This window comes from Pelobates fuscus, chromosome 12, assembly GCF_036172605.1.
Source record: "Pelobates fuscus isolate aPelFus1 chromosome 12, aPelFus1.pri, whole genome shotgun sequence".
Classification (NCBI taxonomy): Eukaryota; Metazoa; Chordata; class Amphibia; order Anura; family Pelobatidae; genus Pelobates; species Pelobates fuscus.
This window is the reverse complement of record NC_086328.1, coordinates 101733692-101756578: the sequence shown is the minus strand read 5'-3', so window position 1 is coordinate 101756578 and position 22887 is coordinate 101733692. Positions and strand designations below refer to the sequence as shown.

General features: G+C 39.1%; 1 protein-coding gene across 6 annotated transcripts in view; it reads right to left on the bottom strand.

Annotated features, from left to right (window-relative positions):
• SOX6 (SRY-box transcription factor 6) overlaps positions 1-22887 on the bottom strand; it is a 380567-nt gene that overhangs the window by 201646 nt on the left and 156034 nt on the right. For all 6 annotated transcript variants that reach the window (XM_063437585.1, XM_063437584.1, XM_063437583.1 and 3 more), the window contains one exon: positions 16570-16780. In XM_063437585.1, coding sequence (XP_063293655.1) covers positions 16570-16780 — 211 coding nt within the window. The remainder of the gene's footprint in view (positions 1-16569; positions 16781-22887) is intronic.

The window sequence follows — 22887 nt, the reverse complement described above, 5'->3', positions numbered from 1 at the left end:
CAGACACATTATCTGTGTGTATAATACAATATAAAGATTGATATATCTCATGTTTAATAATTTTATTCTAATTGGCAAATTCTTGCCCAATATGCCGCTAGGTTTAAAATGTGAGCATCTTGCAGCGTGCATGTTGGAATTTGCAAGTAAACTGCATTAAAACCACCGGCTTCCGCAGCTTCCGCTCTCTCTCACGCCGCTGTGAATTCAATATTCACAGTTAGTGGGAGTGGAGTTACAATTTGCTAATCTTAGTTTCAATTTCTCCCTTTCAGTTAATAGTAGATGTTCATTAGGACCTACACGCCATAATAAATTATAATAATCTCAAACAAGAATTAAATTACTAGGTACCTTGTGAAAGAGCCATTTTTTTCCTTAAGCACCCTATAATCTAACTGTCACTTTTTAAAATCTATTCCCAATCAACTCCTCAGAACGTTCACATTTATTCAACTATGTTAAATTAATAAAAGGTGTGAATAATGCTGGCAAAATTGATCATTATCGTTCATGTAGATTTAGTAAATTATAAGGCAATTTAAATTGTAAAAATGAACCAAGATAAAAGGATTAAGTTTCTTTATAAATAAATGCTTTTATCTTTACTATATTTCTAAAAGCAGGTATGTGTGCACGCCATCTTTTAGACAGAAATTATTTCATTCTCTTAAGTAGCAGTCTTTCTGTGTTTCTGTTTAGCTGTCTGTCTGAATGTCTGTGTCTCTCTGTCAGTGTACATGTCTGTCTTTTTATGTGCCTGCCTGGTTGATTCTCTAATTGTCTGTCTGTCTGACTGACTGACTGTCTGTCTGTCTGTTTCTGTCTTTCTGTCTGATTCTCTGACTGTCTCTGTCTTTGACTGTCTGGTTGTCTGTCTTTTTGATTATATGACTGTCTATTTTACTGTCTGGATATCTGTCTTTCTTTCTGCCTGTCTGGTGTTTCTGTCTGTCTGTCTTTCTGTCTGTCTGATGTTTCTGTCTGTCTGTCTTTCTGTCTGTCTGATTTTTCTGTCTGTCTGATGTTTCTGTCTGTCTTTCTTTCTGCCTGTCTGGTGTTTCTGTCTGTCTGTCTGTCTGTCTGATGTTTCTGTCTGTCTTTCTGCCTGTCTGATGTTTCTGTCTATGCTAATCTGAACCTATTGTCCTTGTGCCTTTCTGTGAGGTCTGCTCATTATTTGGCTTTTTAGGGATTTATTGAAACATGGCAAGCTGGCCACTATCTTTCATTCTGCCTATTCATTCAGGGACACTGTAACATTGCAGATCATAGGGACATGTTAAGGTCAAGGTAATGAGACGTGTTGGTATCAGCACTCAGTGTCTGTGAGTGGCTGCAAAGGCCAGTGAGATATTTGTATTTTTACGTCATGTGATCTCATCTTTCCAAACAATTCCAGAAATGATCTTTCTTGATAAGGAGCGTTGGGACAGGTAAGTACGGGAAATGTTCACGTGATAATCAATTCCCATAGCCTATACACACATTGATTCAGGCTTTTACACAGTGCTGTGTACATTAAGCAAATCAGACAGAAATGATGGACTCCAAGCATAGGCGTGCGCAGCCTATTGCATTAGGGTGTGCACCCTAAAGCACAAGCACACGCGGCGTATATATATATATATATATATATATATATATATGTATGTATGTATATGTATATGTATGTATGTATATATATATATATATACACATATATACACACACACACACACACACACAAAGCTGTGTGTGTGCTGTGTGAGGGTGCTGTTAGTGTGATGTGTGTGTGAGGGAGGGTGCTGGTAGTGTACTATGTGGGTGAGGGTGTTTGTGTGTGCGTGCTTGTGAGGGTGCTGTGAATGTACTGTGTGTCAGGGTGCTGTTTGTTTGTGTGTGTGCACTTGTGAGGGTGCTGTAAATGTACTGTGTGTGAGGGTGCTGGTAGTGTACTATGTGGTTGAGGGTGTTTGTGTGTGCGTGCTTGTGAGGGTGCTGTGAATGTACTGTGTGTCAGGGTGCTGTTTGTGTGTGTGTGTGCACTTGTGAGGGTGCTGTAAATGTACTGTGTGTGAGGGTGCTGTTTGTGTGTGAGGGTACTGGTAGTGTGCTGTGTGTGTGTGTGTTTGTTAGGGTCCTGTTTGTGGTTGTGAGGGTACTGTTAGTGTGCTGTGTGAGTGTGAGGGTGCTGTTTGTGTAATGTGTGTGTTGGTGCTGTATGTGTGTGGGTGCTGTGTATGTGTGTGGGTGCTGTATGTGTGTGGGTGCTGTATGTGTGTATGTGCTGTGTATGTCTGTGGGTGCTGTGTATGTCTGTGGGTGCTGTGTATGTGTGTGTGTGCTGTGTGGGTGCTGTGTATGTATGTGGGTGTTGTGTATGTGTGTGTGTGTGTGCTGTGTATGTGTTTGTGTGCTGTGTATGTCTGTGGGTGCTGTATGTGTGTGTGTGCTGTATGTGTGTGGGTGCTGTGTATGTGTGTGGGTGCTGTGTATGTGTGTGTGTGCTGTGTATGTCTGTGGGTGCTGTGTGGGTGCTGTGTATGTGTGTGGGTGCTGTGTATGTGTGTGTGTGCTGTGTATGTCTGTGGGTGCTGTATGTGTGTGTGTGCTGTATGTGTGTGGGTGCTGTGTATGTGTGTGGGTGCTGTGTATGTGTGTGGGTGCTGTGTATGTGTGTGTGTGATTGTGGGGGGTGGAGGTGGGGGTACATTACTTAATATCCCCCCTCCCTTCTTACTTTATGTAGGGAGAGGGGATCCTTCCTTGCTGCCTTCCCTGGTGGTCAAGTGGAGGTGGGGGCAGATCAGTTATCCCCCCTGCCTTCTTACCTTATGCCTGGGAGGGGGATCCTGCTGCTGCTGCCTTCCATCCCTGGTGGTCCAGTGGAGAGTGAACTCTAGCCTCGCAGGGCTAGAGTTCACTCACGCGAGATCTGAGCGTTGCCACGGCAATGCTCAGATCTCGCGAGAGGAACCCGGCGGAGCTGCTGGCAATAGCTCCCCGGGTCCTCTCCTGCCTCCCTCCATGCCTGTGAGCCGGTGAGGAGAGAGTCTGAGAGCAGAGCCGGCGTTCGGATAGCACCGGCTCTGCATGAGCCGACAGGGGGGATCCTGAGATCTCCCCTGCCGGTCTCAATACATAGGCGTGCCGCGGGGATTAGGGTGTGCCCAGGCACACCCGGCACACCCCGTGCGCACGCCTATGACTCCAAGGTGGGTCCTTCCACTGACAAAATAATTTCAGTTATGGACAATGGACTGTTTCCTCTCTCATAAGGTGGTGAATGTGTTCATCATGCAGTGGGGCTGAAGGCAATCCATACACACTTTGCAACACTTCTACCAATCTGTGCCAGTCAGGGCCAACCTTGCGTGTATGACTGAATACTAGGGTCATCAATAATCCACAGAAAGACCACACAAGCACTGCTTCCCGCAATAAGCCCTTGGCGATAACTCACACCAAGTTAACCAGTCACACCATATTCTACACCATAAAATGTCAAAATGTGTATTTTCTTTTCCTGTGATCCATGCCTCTGCAGTAACTGACTACTTAATTATCCTCATAACTTGTTACATTTTCAATAAATATTAATGACAACATCAAAATAATCTCTCGTGAATTCTACCTACTCTCCGAGTTCCTAAACAAATGGTCCTGCCATCGTAGCACGTTAAAGGGTTAAATCTACATTTTGTAAACCGGCTAGTCCATCTATTCTGGGAGCACCTTGCGTTCACTGGATCATGTCAACATCTGTTCTCATTTACATTGGTTTTCATATGAAAAAAAGGAATGAAATAAAAGAGCCTCGATAGTTTGAAAATAGGCCCCGGTACACAATGACAGATTTCGAGCTATTAAAAGGATAGGTTTTCAACGTGTCAGCGGTTCGTTCTGAAAATGTCTGGGAGGTTACTATTAAAAAGAATTCTGTGTAAGACGGATTCGGCACAGCTTCCAGCAGCAACATGTGATGAAAATATCTTAATTTTTCAGGGGTTTAACACCAGAATAATGAAAATGAAACTGTCATGTCTGAGTGACTGTGATTCCTGTGAACAAAGGTTATTCAGATTTATATACGAGACTGTTTACTTTGCAATTTCTGATTAATAAGACTACAGGCTGACATCACATCTGAAAAGGCACAGGCTGGGCAATTCATGCAAATTAACTGACTTCCCATCATCCTTACAGCAGCCTGGGAACAATACTGTTAGTAGTTATTTTGCTCCCAAATCTCCCAAGAGCCACCACTACTTTAAAATGCCCCTGCCAGGGACCCAAGGAAGGATTTGGCATAATAATTGGAAATGCATTACAGTGGAGTGATGGCAGGCAAAGGAAATTATGTCATATCTCGACCATGTTATGACATATATTGACCATGTTAGGTCATACCTCGACTATGCTAGGTCATATCTCGACCATGTTAGGCAGGGCTGGCGCTTCCTATAGTCTAATTAGGCGGCCGCCTAGGGCGCTGCTTAACCCCTTAAGGACACATGACATGTGTGACATGTCATGATTCCCTTTTATTCCAGAAGTTTGGTCCTTAAGGGGTTAAAGGGGGGTGCCAGCCCCGCGGCTTTATGATAGTTTGTGCCGCCCCTATCTATTATTTCTAGCATGCCGCCGGCCATGTTCCCGGGTGCTAGGGATCATTTACATTGCTGCTCACTAGCGCCCGGTTCGGCGGCATACACATCAGCCCTCTCCATTGCGGCAAGCGGCAGCAGCGCGAGGGCGCTTCAATTGCTCGCTCCCGCCCCTTCCCCTGTACGTGGGAACAAGTGGGAGGGAGTGTGTCAGGAAATATGCTGAGAAAGGATGAGGTGGGGAGACACGCGCAGGCAAGATGGACATAGAAACAGCAATGAAGGTGATGTGTGTCAGAGAATGTGTTAGTCTTCAGTCAATATGTTTGTGTATGTCAGTCTGTATGGGTCAGTGTGTGTCTGTATGGGTCAGTGTGTATCTGTATGGGGCATTGTGTGTCTTTATAGGTCAGTGTGTGTCTGCATGGGTCAATGTGTGTCTGTATGGGTCAGTGAGTGTCTGTATGGGGCAACGTGTGTTTGTATGGGTCAGTGTGTGTCTGCATGGGTCATTGTGTGTCTGTATGGGTCAATGTGTGTTTGTATGGGTCAGTGTGTGTGTCTGTATGGGTCAGTGTGTGTTTGTATTGTTCATTGTGTGTCTGTATGGGTCAGTTTGTGTCTCTGCATGGATCAGTGTGTGTATATGGCTCAGTGTGCATCAGTCTGCATGGGTCAGTACGTGTGTGTTAGTCTGCATAAGTGGGTGGAGCGAATGGGACGGCAAAATATTTTTAGCCTAGGGCGGCAAAAATGCTTGCACCGGCCCTGATGTTAGGTCATACCTTGATGATGCTAGGTCATATCTCGACTATGTTAGGTCATATCTTGATGATGTTAGGACATTCTTTGACCATGTTAGGTCATACCTCGTTGATATTAATATAATTTCTGCTGCTGTGTTGTTAGAGGTCCAGGGAAAGGGATCTTCCTTGCTCAATATCATGAATCACTGCAGGGAATGTGTGCGACACAACACTCTGCAATCTGTCTGCCTAACAGTTATCGGGGTGGCTTCCCACTAGCTAAACAGCATATGTACTGGTTAGTTCAGCATTATAGGAATTGCAGTCTCACATAGCTTGGTGAACATCGTTACCCTGACTTTTTTGCTGAAAACAAGCTTTCGGCTTTCAAACACAAGAACAAGATTGAATAATACCATATTTGCTGTTATACACGTTTATTCTAAAAAGAAAATAAAAAGTTACAAACTAACAACCTTGAGATATCTTCAGTTTGTAAAGGAGATGAATTCAATCTGTTTTCTAAAGTCAGGCGGATGCGTCTGTCACAGAGGGAGCAGAGCTTTTAACACTCAGAATAACAGATTCACGGCTTTTCTTCTTCTTGGTTAAAATCTAAAGCTAAAACCTTGTTCTTAATTAATTCCACGAAAGACGTGCTAGAGGGCTATCCATACTCTGAACTGTTTTCACTACACCCGAGAGAGGATGTAATTATGTGCTGCTCCTCACGAAAATCGACAATCTATTGGTTGGTCTTTACATATTATCTAAAAAAAAGGTTGTTTTCTGCTGGAGCAAATGAAGTAGACAAATATATATATTTTTTTTTTTTTAAATTTTCCCATTAAACCTGTTTTTCTTCCATCTCAACAGGAGAATATATTTTTCTAATTGAATTCGACACACAAAATGTTGAACTTGTATGAAGCCTGGGGGGGGCGTAAAAAAATCTACACAACAAACAGTCACGTGGGCTAAATAGAATAGTCCAATATTAGGGGGTAAGAAAAACATAATAAGAAAAGAGTACTATTTAAGCAGCTGCTTCACCACACCTTGCCTTTTTAATCTATAAAAATTAGAGCCGAGTTTCCTTACACAAAGGCATACAGTATGGCAGGCAGCATCTCGGTCCACTGAAGTTTAAGACATCTCTGAGATATGGCTTTTAGCGGAACCAACTCCCTGGCCTACTCTAAACCAAATAAAACCAACTTCTCTTTGAAGATGGTTTTGACTCCTTCCTGGGTAACTGGGAAGAATCTCCTTAGTTTGTGCTTATTGGGGAATTGTGGCACAAGGGTCGGAAATCAGAACTGCCCCACAAGATTGGGAAACTGGGGAGTGATCTATACTAAGATATAGGTCAAGCAAATAAATAATTACATTTCCCCTTTTAGAGAGGTTATTTATTCCAGTAGAGAGTAAAAAGCAATGCAAAAAAAATCAACATTTTATTACATGTTAATAATAACATTACATTTCATAAGAGCACATATATATATAGAATGTTCTTTTAACCATCTAGGTTTTGCAAGTGATATTTTCCATGTGCAATTACTTTTTTTGCTTTCTTAAGTTAAGGTGGCTTTAACAAACCGTTCATTTTTGTGACTTTTTTCATACACTATAGATTCTAATGACTAATCTTTTCATTTGACCTGATTAGAACACAGCCCCAAAAGAGTTAAACCAGCCATGTCTTTTCTTAATCTGTCCTCTGTCCTGTAGCTTTTTAAACCATAGATATTGGTAAAATTAAGTCCGGTCCAAATTCAAATTCAGAAAGCCGTGTTTTTAGGGTGCATTTAAAAAGAGCGGATCATGCAGCTATTTGTTTGAGAAAATATGAGAACATTGTTAATAATATTCACGCAGAGCAAATAAACCTGATTGAGTGACAACACGCGGACATTCTGCGTGGAATGAACAAGTCTAAGAGCCTTTGCTGGTTACAAAATATTCCTACTTAAATCTGCCTTAACCCCTTAAAGACACATGACATGTGTGACATGTCATGATTCCCTTTTATTCCAGAAGTTTGGTCCTTAAGGGGTTAAGACAATCTCCACCATTAATTGGAAATTAGGCAAATTTTCCATTATTAAAAAAGAGATTATTGGCTTATGCATGCTGGAAGCTAGATTTACAGTGGAGGCAGGTTATGATGCAGAATAAATGTGTTTTAAACACTGCTAACAGAATGCTGTCTTTTGTTTCATCCCAGTAAGGTGGAACGATAGAATTAATTAGGATGCTGAGAATCACTTAAGTTTGCGAATTCATGTAGTGTAGATTTTGGATTAGCAAACGAATATAATCATGGGCTCAGGTTTTGGCCAGTGCTCGAATATATTGCCGTACAATCATCAGCCAAGAGGTGGCCATAAGAATCCACCTTGAAATCTATTGAGGCATTTCATGGCTGCTCTGTATAATGACAGAATATGTTGGAGGCAATAAACTAAGAACGGCGGATATGTGACACAATTTATATCGTTTTGTTACATGAATGCATTTTAAAGATTTTTATTTCTCGCTCCTGTAACAAGTGACTTAGTGACTTAAATATCAAAGTGATGAGGCGTCTCCTTTCATAGGGTTCAGAACCAAAATGAAACAAGTATCCTCCTGATACCAGCCACATCTATCCATTGACACCAGAGCCCCAGTTTAATCATCGTTATCAACGTGGTAGCTTGAACCAGTGACATCATGGAGAGACTTGCGGACCAGTGACATCATGGAGAGACATGTGGTGCAGCCGTGATTTCATGAACACACACATCAACAAACCCCAATCTTGTCCATGTGACAACACGCAGCTCTCAAACATGATTGATAAAAGCCCTGGCTGGGTCTGAAACATGGCTGGACGGTCCCATAAAAGTTTCTATAATTATTCCTTGGATCGACTAAACGTGATTTTGCAATGGTAGGTGTAGGCTACATTTTCACACGTCTGATAATGAAAAATGTCTTGTTTGCTCGTATCAAAATGTTAGAATTCTGATCACATCGACATTGGTAACGGCCCATCAACAGCTCTTAACAGTTAACTAAATATTGAATATGTTATAATTTCTCTAAGTGTATTCTAGCAAGGCATTATACATGTATTAGTGAACATATTTTATAGGAACATGCCACTCATCACGACCATTAGGGCTCTGTGCACCGACTACAGTGTAAGTAGATCCACTTCTTCCATCTTCATTTGGGGTCAATATTAAATGGAAGAGGTCTGGGCAGGGAATCACTGAAAAAGGTGCAGGGTACAAGGGATATCCGAGGGATAGGCAGAAAAACTGAAACATGAACATTTTTATTTCTTTTTATTCACCAATTATTATTTTTTTACCTAAATAAAATCTGTTGTAGATTACACTTTGCAAGTGTTAATTTCTGTTTTGTTCATTGTTAGTTGTCCAGAAAAACTGTCACGTTAATCCTAATATTTAGAGATGTCCCGAACAGTTCGCCGGGAATTGTTCTTCGGCGAACATATGCGATGTTCGGTCTGCCCCCTATTCGTCATCATTGAGTAAACGGTGAACTGTTCGGGACATCTCTACTAATAATTTATTCTGACACTCGACAATGGAAGGTAGGCTGTATAGATATTCATGTTTGTGAAGTCTTAGCCTTTTGCTTTAAACAACAAGAATAACAATACAATTAATTTGGGAAATGTAACTTATACTGTATCTATAAATCCTTCACAGTGCAGATAACAGTGGAAGCTCTTGCACCTTCTGCAACTTGGACATTTGCCCACTGAGCGGCACAGCAGAAAAGGAGAAGAAAATCCATTTAATGTCTGCCCCACAGGTCGGTGTGAGCTTTGATTGGCAGGAAGCAGTGCCTGTCTTTTGAAGGAGCTTCCTAGCAATCCATTCCAGCTACTGTCTGTTTGGCCGGGTGGCTACACATTACCTATTCAAACAGAAGTGACATGCCGCCGCTCGCAGTTTTGGCTCAAACCTTTCTCAGTGGGGGCAATACTTGAGACAAGGCCGCTGATGAAATGTAAAAAAAAAAATCTGTTCCCTTTCCCAGACAAGCAGGTTGTCTGAATCAAAATGGGCAGAACCTCAGCGTTATTAGGCAAGGATATAAAACAGGAGCTGAGTGATGTCAGGCCAGGGCTTGTGGCTTTTGGGGAATCAGGGAGCAGCGGAGACGGTGACGCTCGGTATGAAATGAGCTCTGACATCTTGGCCACTTTCCCACCACTACGGTGAGCATTCTCTGCTATGAAAATATCTGGGCCTGGGGACGGCAGTCCTCCAGTATTCTCGTTCTCTAAATCTGACTTTCCAAAATAAAATATACTTAATATGACTGTTTTCATAAAATAGAAAATGATCCGCATTTTATTAAAAATAGAGAGATTTGTTAAAGCTGCCATGCATTGACTCGTTGGCTGGTATATTTTATCGGAATATTCCAGAAAGACGCAATAGGAGAGAACATTCAAGGGGTTTATTCAACAAACAGTCCTGTACGATTGGTGGTGAAATGAGATTTAAAAAGAGCAAATCGCCATATACTTGCAATGCATTTTACAGGTATTTATCAAAATCAACATTGAAACAAAAACATTGCATTTAACCCATACATCTCTAGCAGAATGCATCTCTGCTAGAGATGTATGGGAAAGTTCAGCATCAGAGGGTGGAGACGCAGAACGTCAGTGCAGCACTAACCCAGGAAGCACTTCTACTGGCCATATGAGTGACTGCCACCAGAGGTTCTCTGAAAAGGCATTGTTTACAACAAAAAGTCTGCAGGGACATCAGACGCCAGAACAACTACATTAAGCTATAGTTGTTCTGGTGACTATAGTGTCACTTTAATAACACATATATTTTCTTATATCAGAGGTTATGCACAGCTGTTATCCCTTTGTTTCTAAGGATGTTGGAAACAAACTTCGCTTTAGTTGGTTTAAAGGTCACTGTCCATTCTAAGCCTGAATTAGCCTTGACTAAGAATTCAATATTCCATCTTACAGAATCATAAATAATATGATAACAATGGTGACAGGAATGTTCAGTCAGTGTCATGGTAGGAGCATGCAATATGGCTCTGTTTACAGTTCAAACTGAATCTCTTCACAGCTTTACAGGCAAACCTAACAGATGGACAGACAGAGATACAGAGAGACATACAGACAGAGAGACAGACAGACAGACAGACAGACAGACAGACAGACAGACAGACAGACAGACAGACAGATAGATAGATAGATAGATAGATAGATAGATAGATAGATCGATAGATAGATAGATAGATAGATAGATAATTTGCATCCAGTAAATTACAAGTGGTTTGTTGGGTTGTAAACCTGTAACTAATTGTTTCGTTTCTTAAATGTGTAAATTTAAATTTAAATGTGTGTTGACACAGAGGACACAAAGGAGCGAAGGGTTAAGGCTGAATGGCCTCACTAGTTGACTGTGACTAAACTCCCAGCCCTACAGCTTTATTATACATTAAAACGTTTTATTCAAGCGCTGACATTTTAATCCTGCCAAGAGCAGTAGAAATGCTTCCCACCAAATAATACATTTACAGTTTTCAGTAAATAAGCAGAGGAGCCGTGGTTATCCTTATTTACAGCTAGGCCTACTCTAATAGTGCTTTTACAGGTAAGGTCAGTCCTGGCTCTAATGCAGTGCCCTCTGTGCTACGAGACCATTTTCATTCATTACCACCACAGTCGAGAGCACTTAAAGCACTCTGAGGCCCCATTCCAGAACAGCAGGGACAGCGGGGGGAGTGAGGCTACCCTAAAACTCTGGTTCATCACCATGAGATACCCAGTTCTTCACCCACGCAACCGGACAATTCCTTTGAATAAGTGGCCACTACATTTCAATTTCCTGAATTAGCAATCTGAACACGTTAACCATTCACTGGCAGGCGTGGAACTACAGGAAACGCTGGGGAAGAGAAAGTGATTGGGATTTTAAAGATTTACGTTTAAGAGGCATCAGCTTACCTGATTAGTTACCTTAAGCTGTAATGACACCTGTGTATGATCCAACCATGCCCCCCCTCCAACCTCTACCAACGTACACACCTGTGTATGGCCAACAATGTCCCTCTCCAACTTCTACCAACATACATACCTGTGTATAATCCAACTAGGTTGCCATCCTACCTCTACCAATGTACACACCTTTATATGATCCAGCCATGTCCCTCTACCAACGCACATGCCTGTGTATGATTCAACTAGGTTCCCCTACACCCACTATTAACTTACACACCTTTATTTGATCCAACTATGTTCTTCTACCAATGTACACTTCAATACCTGTGCATGATTTGGCTAGGTTACCCAACACAAATGGTTGTACTCATTTACTGTGGGAGTCAGTTTGTTTCCCATAGGGACTGTACTCGTTGAGACTCAATGATTCCGGGTGCCTTGGCCCGGTCACACCTAGTTATTCTGGCACCACAGCCCATCTGTGCAACTTCACGTAACAATAATACTGAAATAACTGAAGTAACAGAGAAACAACAGCTGGAAATTTGCTTGTTATAAGCAGCCCCTAGATGCCATCTCCTTATTGTGAATCAATTTATAATGTCACCAATTGGCATAAAAAATCAAAACACATTTCAAAAAAAATTCCCAGAATACCACAGGTACTGCATAGTGAAAGTGAGCTCTCTCTTAATTATCACAGCTTAGATATTATATTTGATATATAAAAAATTATATCAATTATTCACCAAACTAATATGGTCAGATTTTCCAATAATTCAGGAATATTAATTCCATTATCTTACATGATATTTTTATTGTTATTAATTATTATGATGACTGTTTTTACTTTATCATTTCACAATCTAAATATCTACTGATTAGTAAATGTATACTGTAAATTCTAAATAATTTATGTTGAGCTGAAAACCAATACTTTAGGTGGCACTATCTTCCACGAATTGACCTTTGACAATTTACCCTTATGTTTTTGTTGTCCCTTAATAATTATAAAATATTCAAGCATACGATTATATTTACAGCATAAACAACATACTATGCAGTAATAATTTGTTATCATTTAACAAATAAAAAACGAGAGCATTAAAACATGAACACTGTCATCTTGTTTGCCAAAATTAGAATTTCTGTTTGTGAGCTAGAAGTTCTCTCGGTCTCCGAAGCCCAGCAGCACTTATGGGGTTTATAAGACATTCAGACTGTGGGAGGACGATGCCAGATGACATGCTGTTACGGTGTTTGGTGCCAACTGTTCCATGATCTTGCACTGGCATCTAATCTGAAGGGAATCACTTGTGTACCCCCCCAATTAGACATAAGACGAATCCTGGGTTGGCAGCAATTTGGCAGCAAAGATATTTTCAAGAATGACGGATGAAACTGTCAAGAAGCAAGAAGCCCATAGGGCAGTATACACCTAATTCTAAAGAAAAAGAACACTCTCGATATTTAAATTGAATTGAACATTTCAGGTAACGTAATAAACTGTCTGTGCAGTTCACGTGGTTCATTTTTAATACATTTCTAATAAGTGAATCCTGGCTTGGAATCAGAGGGAGCCTTTTGTACATATCGTCCTGTGTTTAGAGGAAAGTATAAGTGTGAAGGAGCATTAGGGTTTGCCGTTAGTGTTGGAGCTAGGTTCAGTATACCTTTACACGATGCAGGCAACACGTTAACACTCAACATTTCTATAGGGCGCATAAAGCTGATATGATCCAGCTGTATACAGCAAGGAGAGGGTTCAGATCAGGGAAATGTCAGAAAAGCAGAAACTGCTATCGATCAGGTCCATCAAAGAGATCTCTTATCTCCCAACTCGATTGCCTCTTACAGAAAGGACAAGTTCAAAGGAAAAATGAACAGAATCTTTTATGGAAGGGCAGGAACACAATGCTTGCCATATATCTTTGTAGAAAAGCTTTGTCATGAAATATATAATTTAATATATATTTTTAAATAAAAAGAGATGAAATGAAATAGAATTTGTTTAGAATGTATCTATGTACCCACAAACGTACCTTCGCACTTTGACTTTGGTAATGATTTTGTGACTCGAATCACTGAAACTAAAAGATCGAGCGTCTAAGGATTTTTCTCATCTTTTTTATCTTTTTATATTATTGATGTATTTTCTCCAATCACGTATTCAAAGAAAAGTTCAATCCCTTTTTTACATATTTATTATCGAAAACAAAGAAGCCTTTCTTCTTTCTTTTTTAAAATACGACTATTGCCTAGTCGCTAGTGAGCACAAATGACTATTTACTAAACTCTTGCCATTTTGGAGCCTCTGGCTATTACAGAATTCAGGTCATCGACACTAACCATCTGAACTGGTTTAAAAGTTTTCTATAGAATTGTCTGCTATATAAAAGTTTAGAAGTTTTTTCAAAAATACATATTAAAATATATGTCAGATTTTTTTAAATTAAAATTATATCACACACAAGAAAGAGCAAGACATTCTAAACTGTGAATTAGAAAGCTTATTAAAATACACGCCAAACTGTGTATCATTTGTGGGATATTTGCTGACCTGTCTTGGATTGTTATAGAACGCGGCACATCAAGCGTAGGACAGGACCCAATAAGATTTAAATGTATTTAATGGTTTAAAAACCACGTCTCTCTCCCGGACCTCAATCCTACCAGGTTTCCTAGGATACAGGATATAGGATATAAAACACTCTAAGATAAGTGAGTGTTAAACATTATGAGTGAGATATGCCATAGCTTATCTTTCTGGTTTGATAAAGTAATATTTAAGGATAATTAATACTAAAAAGGATTTCTCAGTGCTTGTATAGGTTCTTCCCTCGGAGATTGAAATGGCTTATTAATTCCCAGTAATGATGTCAATCTGTTATCTCTGCCATAGATACATTATTTATTAAACTACGGATAGCACTAGATATGTATCCCTGTGGTAGGAGCATGTCTCTCGCAGTAAGATGTATGGGGAATTCTAGGGGCTGAGCGCGGATTATTAAAGAAAGATTGGAACAGCTGTACGTGATGCTGGGGCACTCACTTTCCGTTTTACAAACAGACGGTCGTCTAATACAAGCTGCACTTGACCATTTAAACTGCTACAAGCAACCAGATTTAACCAGCTGGGTGTATCCCCCCAGGCAAAACCTGCTGACCCGCTCAACTGCGCATTCTTAAATTAAGTTCTTATTGAATTACTTCTTCTGTAAACATACGAGACCTTCTTGCAATATGTCGGTTAAATATTGCAACCAAAGAGAAAACTACTTTTACATTTCTGATATCAACAGATGAGCAACAGCTAAATGATTTATAAATAGACCGACAACAGATACTAGATAGACAGACAGATAGACAGATAGACATACAGACAGAATAGATAGATAGATAGATAGATAGATAGATAGATAGATAGATAGACAGACAATTTGATAGTTAGGTCAGGATGTTTAGAGTGAAAAGTTGTATTTACTATTATTTAGTTGTCGTGTTTAAGGTTTGATGACGAGGTACATTTAGAGTGACGGATGCAGAGATCTCTGTCCACCAAAGATCACGTTTAGCTACAAAGAATGTGTCTGAAGACAATCTCCCCTGCTCGGTGTGTTCTCGTTAGAATCAACATTTGCCTAAAGATGTCCTAACGTACTATTCAAGGTAAACTGCTATTTATTATTATATCATACAAACATAGAATGTGATGGCAGATAAGAACCATTCGGTCCATCTAGTCTGCCCAATTTCTAAATACTCTCATTAGTCCCTGGCCTTATCTTCTAGCTGGGATAGCCTTATGCTTGTCCCACGCACGCTTAAACTCCTTTGCTGTGTGAACCTCTACCACTTCAGCTGGAAGGCTATTCCATGCACCCACTACCCTCTCAGTACTTCCTGATATTATTACTTCCTGATATTATTTTTAAACCTTTGCCTCTCTAATTTAAGACTATGACCTCTTGTTGTGGTAGTTTTTCTTCTATTAAATATAGTCTCCTCCTTTAGTCATTATTAAAGATAATGAAAGGTGTATGTGTGTTAATGTGCAATGCATACATATTACGAAAGATGTCTTTTGACTGTAATCTTTGTTTCTCTACCTGGGAAATGTTGCACATGGTACACAGCTGGCTGGGAAAAAGTGGAGAAAATATTGCAAATGTGTCCCAAAGGGGTTAAATATAGCTGCCCTCACAGAGATCAACAGAAGTTAAAATGTATATTACACAATAAGAATATGCCACTTGTAATATTTCATTGATGACAGTTGTATTTTAATAATTAAATTACTGTTTGTTCTACAAGTCAAATTACTGGATGCATTCTTGGTAAACTTCTGACTGACATAAGTAGAATAAGAGTCTTGGTGTCTTGTAATAAAACTGTGAATTGTCTCTGGTCCTATAGACACAGTCCAGAGGATAAAAATCTCAGTTTGAAGTAGGATGAAGTAGGACTAACAGAGAGCGTCAGGGTCTCTATAAGAGAGATACAACACACATCACCTCGGTTTAATGGAAATAGAAAGCTTTTTGTTGGTTTTATCTAGAAATCAGTAAGGAAGTAAATCTATGTTGTTATTTTAATTTGATGATAGCGATGAGAAAAGTGGAGGGAATTCTAAAATCAGTGACATAATGAACGTAGTATCTAAATATAGAGGATGGAACCGGCATTATGAAGGAAAATAATCCTTAGTTTAAAATAATCTCTTTTCTGATCAAACTCTCCATAAATTCTCTCTGGCAATGACCACACTTGGTGGGGATTCAGTTACATGGATTGGTATTCCAGTCAGTGTCCCCCAGTGTGAAGGTGAGTTTTTTAACCTAATTTTTCACTTCAAGACGCATGGTGTCACCCTATGTCTTTCTTCTGAGATGACATAACTATTATTTGTATATAATGTATAATATATATATATATATATATAAAACAAGATTAAAGTGAAGAATTAAATCCACGGCCAGAATCTGCCCTCAGGAACCATATTTTCGAAGGTCGGACGTTTGGAAAGTTTAAACGTGCCAAGCAATAGATACTTCTCGTGGTGTATTTAAAACATACATCACCAAGGTAACGCGCGAATAATCTTATCCAAGCTATTGCCAGTTATACACTTCTCAGGCTCTTAATAACCCACACATTTCTTGTAAACCATGGAATCTTCAGAACAAAAAATAAATCGAAACCTGGCCCATTTTCCGCCCACACTTACCCTCCTGCTCAGTTCTTGTCATTTCCTCCAACTTCTTCTGTTTTAATGTGTCCACCACATCTGCCAGGCTCCCTTTCCGGCGTTCTGGAGTGCCAAAGGTAACACTGGTCGTAAGATCGCTGCGCTCACGTGCCCCTTCGTCTGGTTTGTGGGGGGAGGTAGACGTGGTTCGAAAGGAGTAGATGGAACGTAATTTATTGCTTTCTGATTCCTGGAATAAAAAAGGAAATAATTAAATTGTTAGATGTCATTGACTTGAGGAGCATGAAACGTCCAACATCAGGTACATTCTGTGAGTGTGAAACGGGTCAGCATCTGCTGTTTACACTCAAGTTAACTAAGAAACAAAGTGAAGAAGATACACAGTTGCGTAAGAAAAAAGGTCAGAATTTGAAAAAATATGGAAATTCAAATCAAGTTTGATTTTTTTACTTCATTTTTTGACCAGCATTTTGCGACTTGATTTCAACATATCACAACTCACTGCTTAGCTTTACATTCATTTATGTACATAATGTACACTTCCTAAATGATCAAACCCATGTGTGAAGTCTCAGGAGAAAAAGGATGGCAACATTTATAAACTGGCAAGAGGCACTAGGAAAACCGGTGGTCAGCTCTAATATGGCCAGAGCCTTCCAAACAAGGAGAGTTAAAGGACCACTATAGACACCCAGACCACTTCAGCTTAATGAAGTGGTCTGGGTGCCAGGTCCACCTAGGATTAACCCTTTCTGCTGTAAACATAGCAGTTTCAGAGAAACTGCTATGTTTATAATAGGGTTAATCCAGCCTCAAGTGGCTGTCTCACTGACAGCCGCTAGAGGCGCTTCCGCGCTTCTCACTGTGATTTTCACAGTGAGAAGACGCCAGCGTCCATAGGAAAGCATTAAGAATGCTTTCCTATGAGACTGGCTGAATGCGAGTGCAGCTCTTGCCGCGCAAGCGCATTGAGCCGATGACGGGGAAAGGAGGAGGAGAGTCTCCAGCACCGAGGGAGCCCGGCGCTGGAGAAAGGTAAGTGTTTAACCCCTTCCTCTCCGTCTAGACCCGCGGGAGTGGGACCCTGAGGGTGGGGGCACCCTCAGGGCACTATAGTGCACTCGTTTTCCTGGCACTATAGTGGTCCTTTAACTGGGAAAACAGTATGTATGATACATGTAAACATTAATAGCAAACTTACAAAGTTTTACAAGGCATGAAATTAGTGAAAGCTGTAAAATAAATGAATCCCATGCATTGGTGCACTCACTGTACATAGCAGAAGCATAACTTTGAGCAATATCATCATTTACTACAGTTTACTCTGTATATAAACCCAGGGACTCCGGAAATAGCAATCAGAAAAATTGAAAGAAAAAAAAAATAGTGTATTAATGTAAAACCCCTTGTACAAGGAATTTACTATGCAACATTCTTTGGTCACTCTAAACACCATAACCACTTTACCTTATTAAAGATGTTATATCCCTACAGCCATTCTTTTTATTTTATTTTTTTTAAGTTTAATTCTGGAGATAAATAACAAAAAATATGTTTTCATAGTGTCGGCCATCACCCTGGGCTGTCAATGAGGCATCTTGAATACTGTTATTTGACTTCTGTGGTTCCCAGTTACAGAGGAAAAAAACACAAGGCCTTGTGCTGTTAAAGTCCCATCAAACTTCGCTCTGGACTACAACTCCTATGATGCCCAGTATAAATCTGGCTGAGGCTTGTTGGAGTTAAAATATACATTTGCTGATGTGTTTTGCAGAACCACAGAATTGTCAGCTGGTCGCTCTTAGCCAATGAATGACATTGTGAACTTAGAAATATTCACAGAATTTACATTAGCCAGTTCCAGCTTGGGTAATGACTCTCCTATGACACTACCGGAGGTAGTGTAATACCTCAAGCAGCCAAGGGGTTAAACTCTGCATAACACTGCACATACATATTCCAGGAATCATGAACGCTTCAAATCACTGACGTAGTCATGGTGCTTGGATTAACGCTATAAGTATTCAAACCAGTGTATAAGAATAGACAAACAAACAGATAACAAAAAAATAAAAATAGTTTGCAGTTGGTCATCTTAGCCGTTTCTTTCTTTCTTGCTTGATTTTTTTACGATTCAAATTAGTCAGCGGTTCAATCTACATCTGATGTTTTAGAATAATTATATATTTATATATGTGATTTCTTTATGTGAATTTAATGTGTCTCAAATTGTTGTATTCACTAGGAAACAGGTTTGAAATGTGTGTTTGTGTTTGTTTGCTTTTTACATTGTCTGTCTTTATCTACAGAAAAAAAACATTCTTCTGTTTATACAATTCAAACATAGGAAGTTCCACTCCAATTTTATTAATTTTGGACCATTTTACCAAATATCTACAAGGAGTATCCGCCACAGGAAATGTCAACACAGTGTCAGTGCTGTGTAGAAACCATTACAAAAAGCCCCTCTGGCAGCGAATGTGTTAAACAAAATGTATATGTTATTATTTTATTTTTTATTTTGAAGATTTGAAGGGGGGGGGAGGGGGGGCTCCAATTCCCAAACATAATTCCCCCATTCATTCCTTTTACTATGGATAGTTTCGCTGTCGCAAGTGTTTTTATGAAGACCCCGGAGAATATTTGAGTGTTTGATGTTGAGCTGTATGCAAATCACTAAACTTTGATCAGTTACATACACTATCAATTAAGAAGGCAGAGGGAAAAAAGATCAAATTAAAAGCGCCTCTTTCTGTTAATAGTCATTTCTCTCCAAGAAATCATACGATTATATTAAAAATGATAATTATGTTTTGTGTAATAAGACAGACTGAATATTAAGTGAGTCGTTATTGCTGGTTTTATCTCTAAATATAAATGTTTAAAGAATAGCGATCTATAGAACATTGTAATATATTTAATAAACATCATAGCATATATAAGATGTGCTCACTACAAGAAAAAATACACAAATAGCTAAAAACAGGAATTTTTGAAGGGTGTATTAAATTTGCATGCTGTAACGTATTCTGTGAGTTTTGTAAATATCTCAAGTAACATTTTTTTTTAAATCTGTAATTAATCTCGCACTAATTGCACAAAATATGTTTAGAAAACTGTAAAACACTATCTTACATTTGATTACACAATTGTTATTACAAAGTAACTTATTTAAAGCTGATATTACATACATAACTAGAGTTATAAGTGGTAAATAATCAGGTAAAATAAATTGATATAAAGGCTGTGCTTGGTTGTTTTTTTAAACAATGTTATTTTCGTAGGGTTTTTATTGTCACTGAGAAATCCATTAGATGTTACTTAATTACCCCTTAAAATTTCCTCTTAGAATTTCCACCCTCCTGATTTCTGTGGACGTGGAGAAAATACCTCTTAATTGTGGCTGAATTGCGAATGGCAGAAATCGATTTGTAATACCCATTTTACAGCGCTCTGCTCTACGGAATCTGATGGTGCTATATAAATAATAAAATAATGATAAAATAATAATAATACCTTGCTTTATTCAGTACAGATGGTACGCTGCGCATGCACTGCCCAATCAATGCTCCTACATATGCCAACATCTATATGAATAGATTGGAAGAAATACACATATACACTGCTCCATTATTTGAGAAATGTCTCATGTGGAAGAGATTTATTGATGATATTTTTGTCTATTGGGCGGGTACGAGAGCTCCGTTGGATACTTTCTTTGACCAACTGAACTCTCTAGACCCTAATATTAAATTCACTATGACATGTGATAGGGAAACTGTTCCATTTCTTGACACCCAAGTACATCTTTTTGAGGGCAAACTACACACGAACATTTACACTAAACCCACGGATAGAAATAATCTCTTGAAATACACCAGTTACCATCCACAACATTTAAAGGATGGTCTACCATACAGTCAACTTTTGAGAGTCAAAATAATAATCTCACAGGAAGAACAGGTCAACCCTGGGATGGAATTTATGTGTAACAAGTTCATACATAAGGGCTACCCAGTTGATTTAGTGGAACAACATAAAAGGAAGGTCTTAAACATGGATAGGGAACAAACACTGAACCCTATCAATACGAGAGGTACGACAGAGAGAATACCTTTTATTTCACCATTTACACCCTATAGCATCAAAAAAATTATAATGAAAAATTGGAACATCTTTGAGGGTGATGTCAATTTACCAGATGGGTTTAGGAATCCACCTCTGTTTTCTTATCAAAGAGCACAGAACTTAAGAGACAAACTGGTACATTCAGATATAGGAAGCAATAAAAAACAAAAAAAAAATGTTTTCTGAACCAAAGAAGGGAACCCACCCATGTTTGAACTGTATACATTGCAACAGTATAATCAAGGGTGAGTGTTTTGTTCACCCACGATCAGGTAAGTCATATAAAATATTCGACTATTACACGTGCAACTCTGATTATGTGGTCTACATTTTGAAATGTCCATGTGGGTTACTCTATGTTGGAGAGACAATTAGACCAGTTAAAGAATGCATCGGAGAAAATAAAAGTGATATAAGAGCAGCCCTACAGAAAGGGACATGTGAGAAACCGGTACCAAGACATTTCTTGCAACAGGGCCATAATGTCAATCAATTATGCTTTCAAGTAATTGATAGTATCAAACCCCTACGGAGAGGGGGAGACAGGCAAAAGGCACTCTTACGGAAAGAGACACAATGGATTAGTACTTTGGAGACACTACACCCGGATGGTCTAAACGAGGATTATGACCTCAAACATTTTTTATAAACTAACCCCGGGAGAGGTAGATATACACCTAGGGAGGACTTTCATTTGTCCCCTACGACTAATATTTTTACTTTATATTTACAGTGTATTATTTGGTCCATATTTGGTACGTCTGTCTCTACTACTCCTTTAACAAATTACTAAGGAAGTTGACCAATCTTTGGTCCGTAACCCGATTGGCAGCGGGGTCCAACCTAAGAGAACCCCTGGGCATCTTTCACACATTACACTGCTGGTGAGTATGCCTTTTTCTATTTTTACATTTCTCTTATTTATTTTAATCTCATACGGAATTGGTTGTTGTTGACGACGTCAACACGCACGGAAGGTGGGAGGAGCCAAGCGGAAGCCGGGAAAATTTTGAACGGTACTTTGCAAGGGAGAACATCAGCGAACCAGCTGGCAGCGTGAACTCCACTTTATATCCGCCTAACCAATTCCGTATGAGACATCTCCCAGTGTGGGAAAGCGTGTTTTGTGAGTCTCGGGCACATATACCGGTGTACTCACCACCATATCTAGTAAGCAGTTTTCTGTTTACTCATTTTGTTTTATTTTATGCAACTATTGTGTACCTTATTACGTTTTAATGTTTTATGTGTAGGTGCAATTTGTTTAATGATTAAAATTATTAAACGCATAAATGTGTTGAGTAGCACTGTATGAGAGGTACAATTCACACATTATTTATACAGATTTGCATTATTATTATCTTAATTTTTCTTTTCATACATGCGAACATATGAATTTGAACATTTGACTACAATCTATTGAAGAGTATAAGTATATCTATTTCTTCATTTTTAAACCTTGGATGCATGTGGGAAGGGGTTGATCACCTAAATGTTGCTCCACTTCTTGTAATAATTTTCAATATACTACAGAGTACTATAGAGTGTGCACACTGGACTGTATATACATTTTTTCATTTTTCCTTTTTTCAGTTTTTTTCTCTTTATTCCATTTTTTCATGTTTTCAAAAAAAATTTATGTGTACACATTTTTTCATTATTGTATATATTTCCCTGTCAGCATTTGTCAAATAGCCCATACATGCAATTTTCCTTGAAACTACAGAATTTTATACTTACTGTATATCTATGAGTCAGCTCTTGTTATGATCCTTTTTTGCACATTCAATTACACTGGGTTCTATGGGATTTATTCGCTTTAGATTACTGTCTACATTTTTTGTATATATCCGAAGACATAACTATGAAATTTACTATTCATTAAATATAACTTTATATTCTTTAAAAAAATTTGAGTGCAGTATCAATTATTGATTTTTGATCACCTGTAATAGCTAATCAGAGAACAAATACAGAGTAGCTGAAACCATCAGTTTATTTAAAGCAAGGGGTCCCAAAAGGTAGATCCCCAGATATTTTAGAACTACAACTCCCATGAGGCTTTGCATGCCTTTGGAATGCCTTTAGAATGGCAAAGCATCGCGGAAGCTGTAGTTTTAAAACAGCTGGCGATCTACCTTTTGGGCACCCCGATCTAAAGACAGGAAAAGTTGTTTACAAAGCACAGATAGAGAATAACATGAGCTC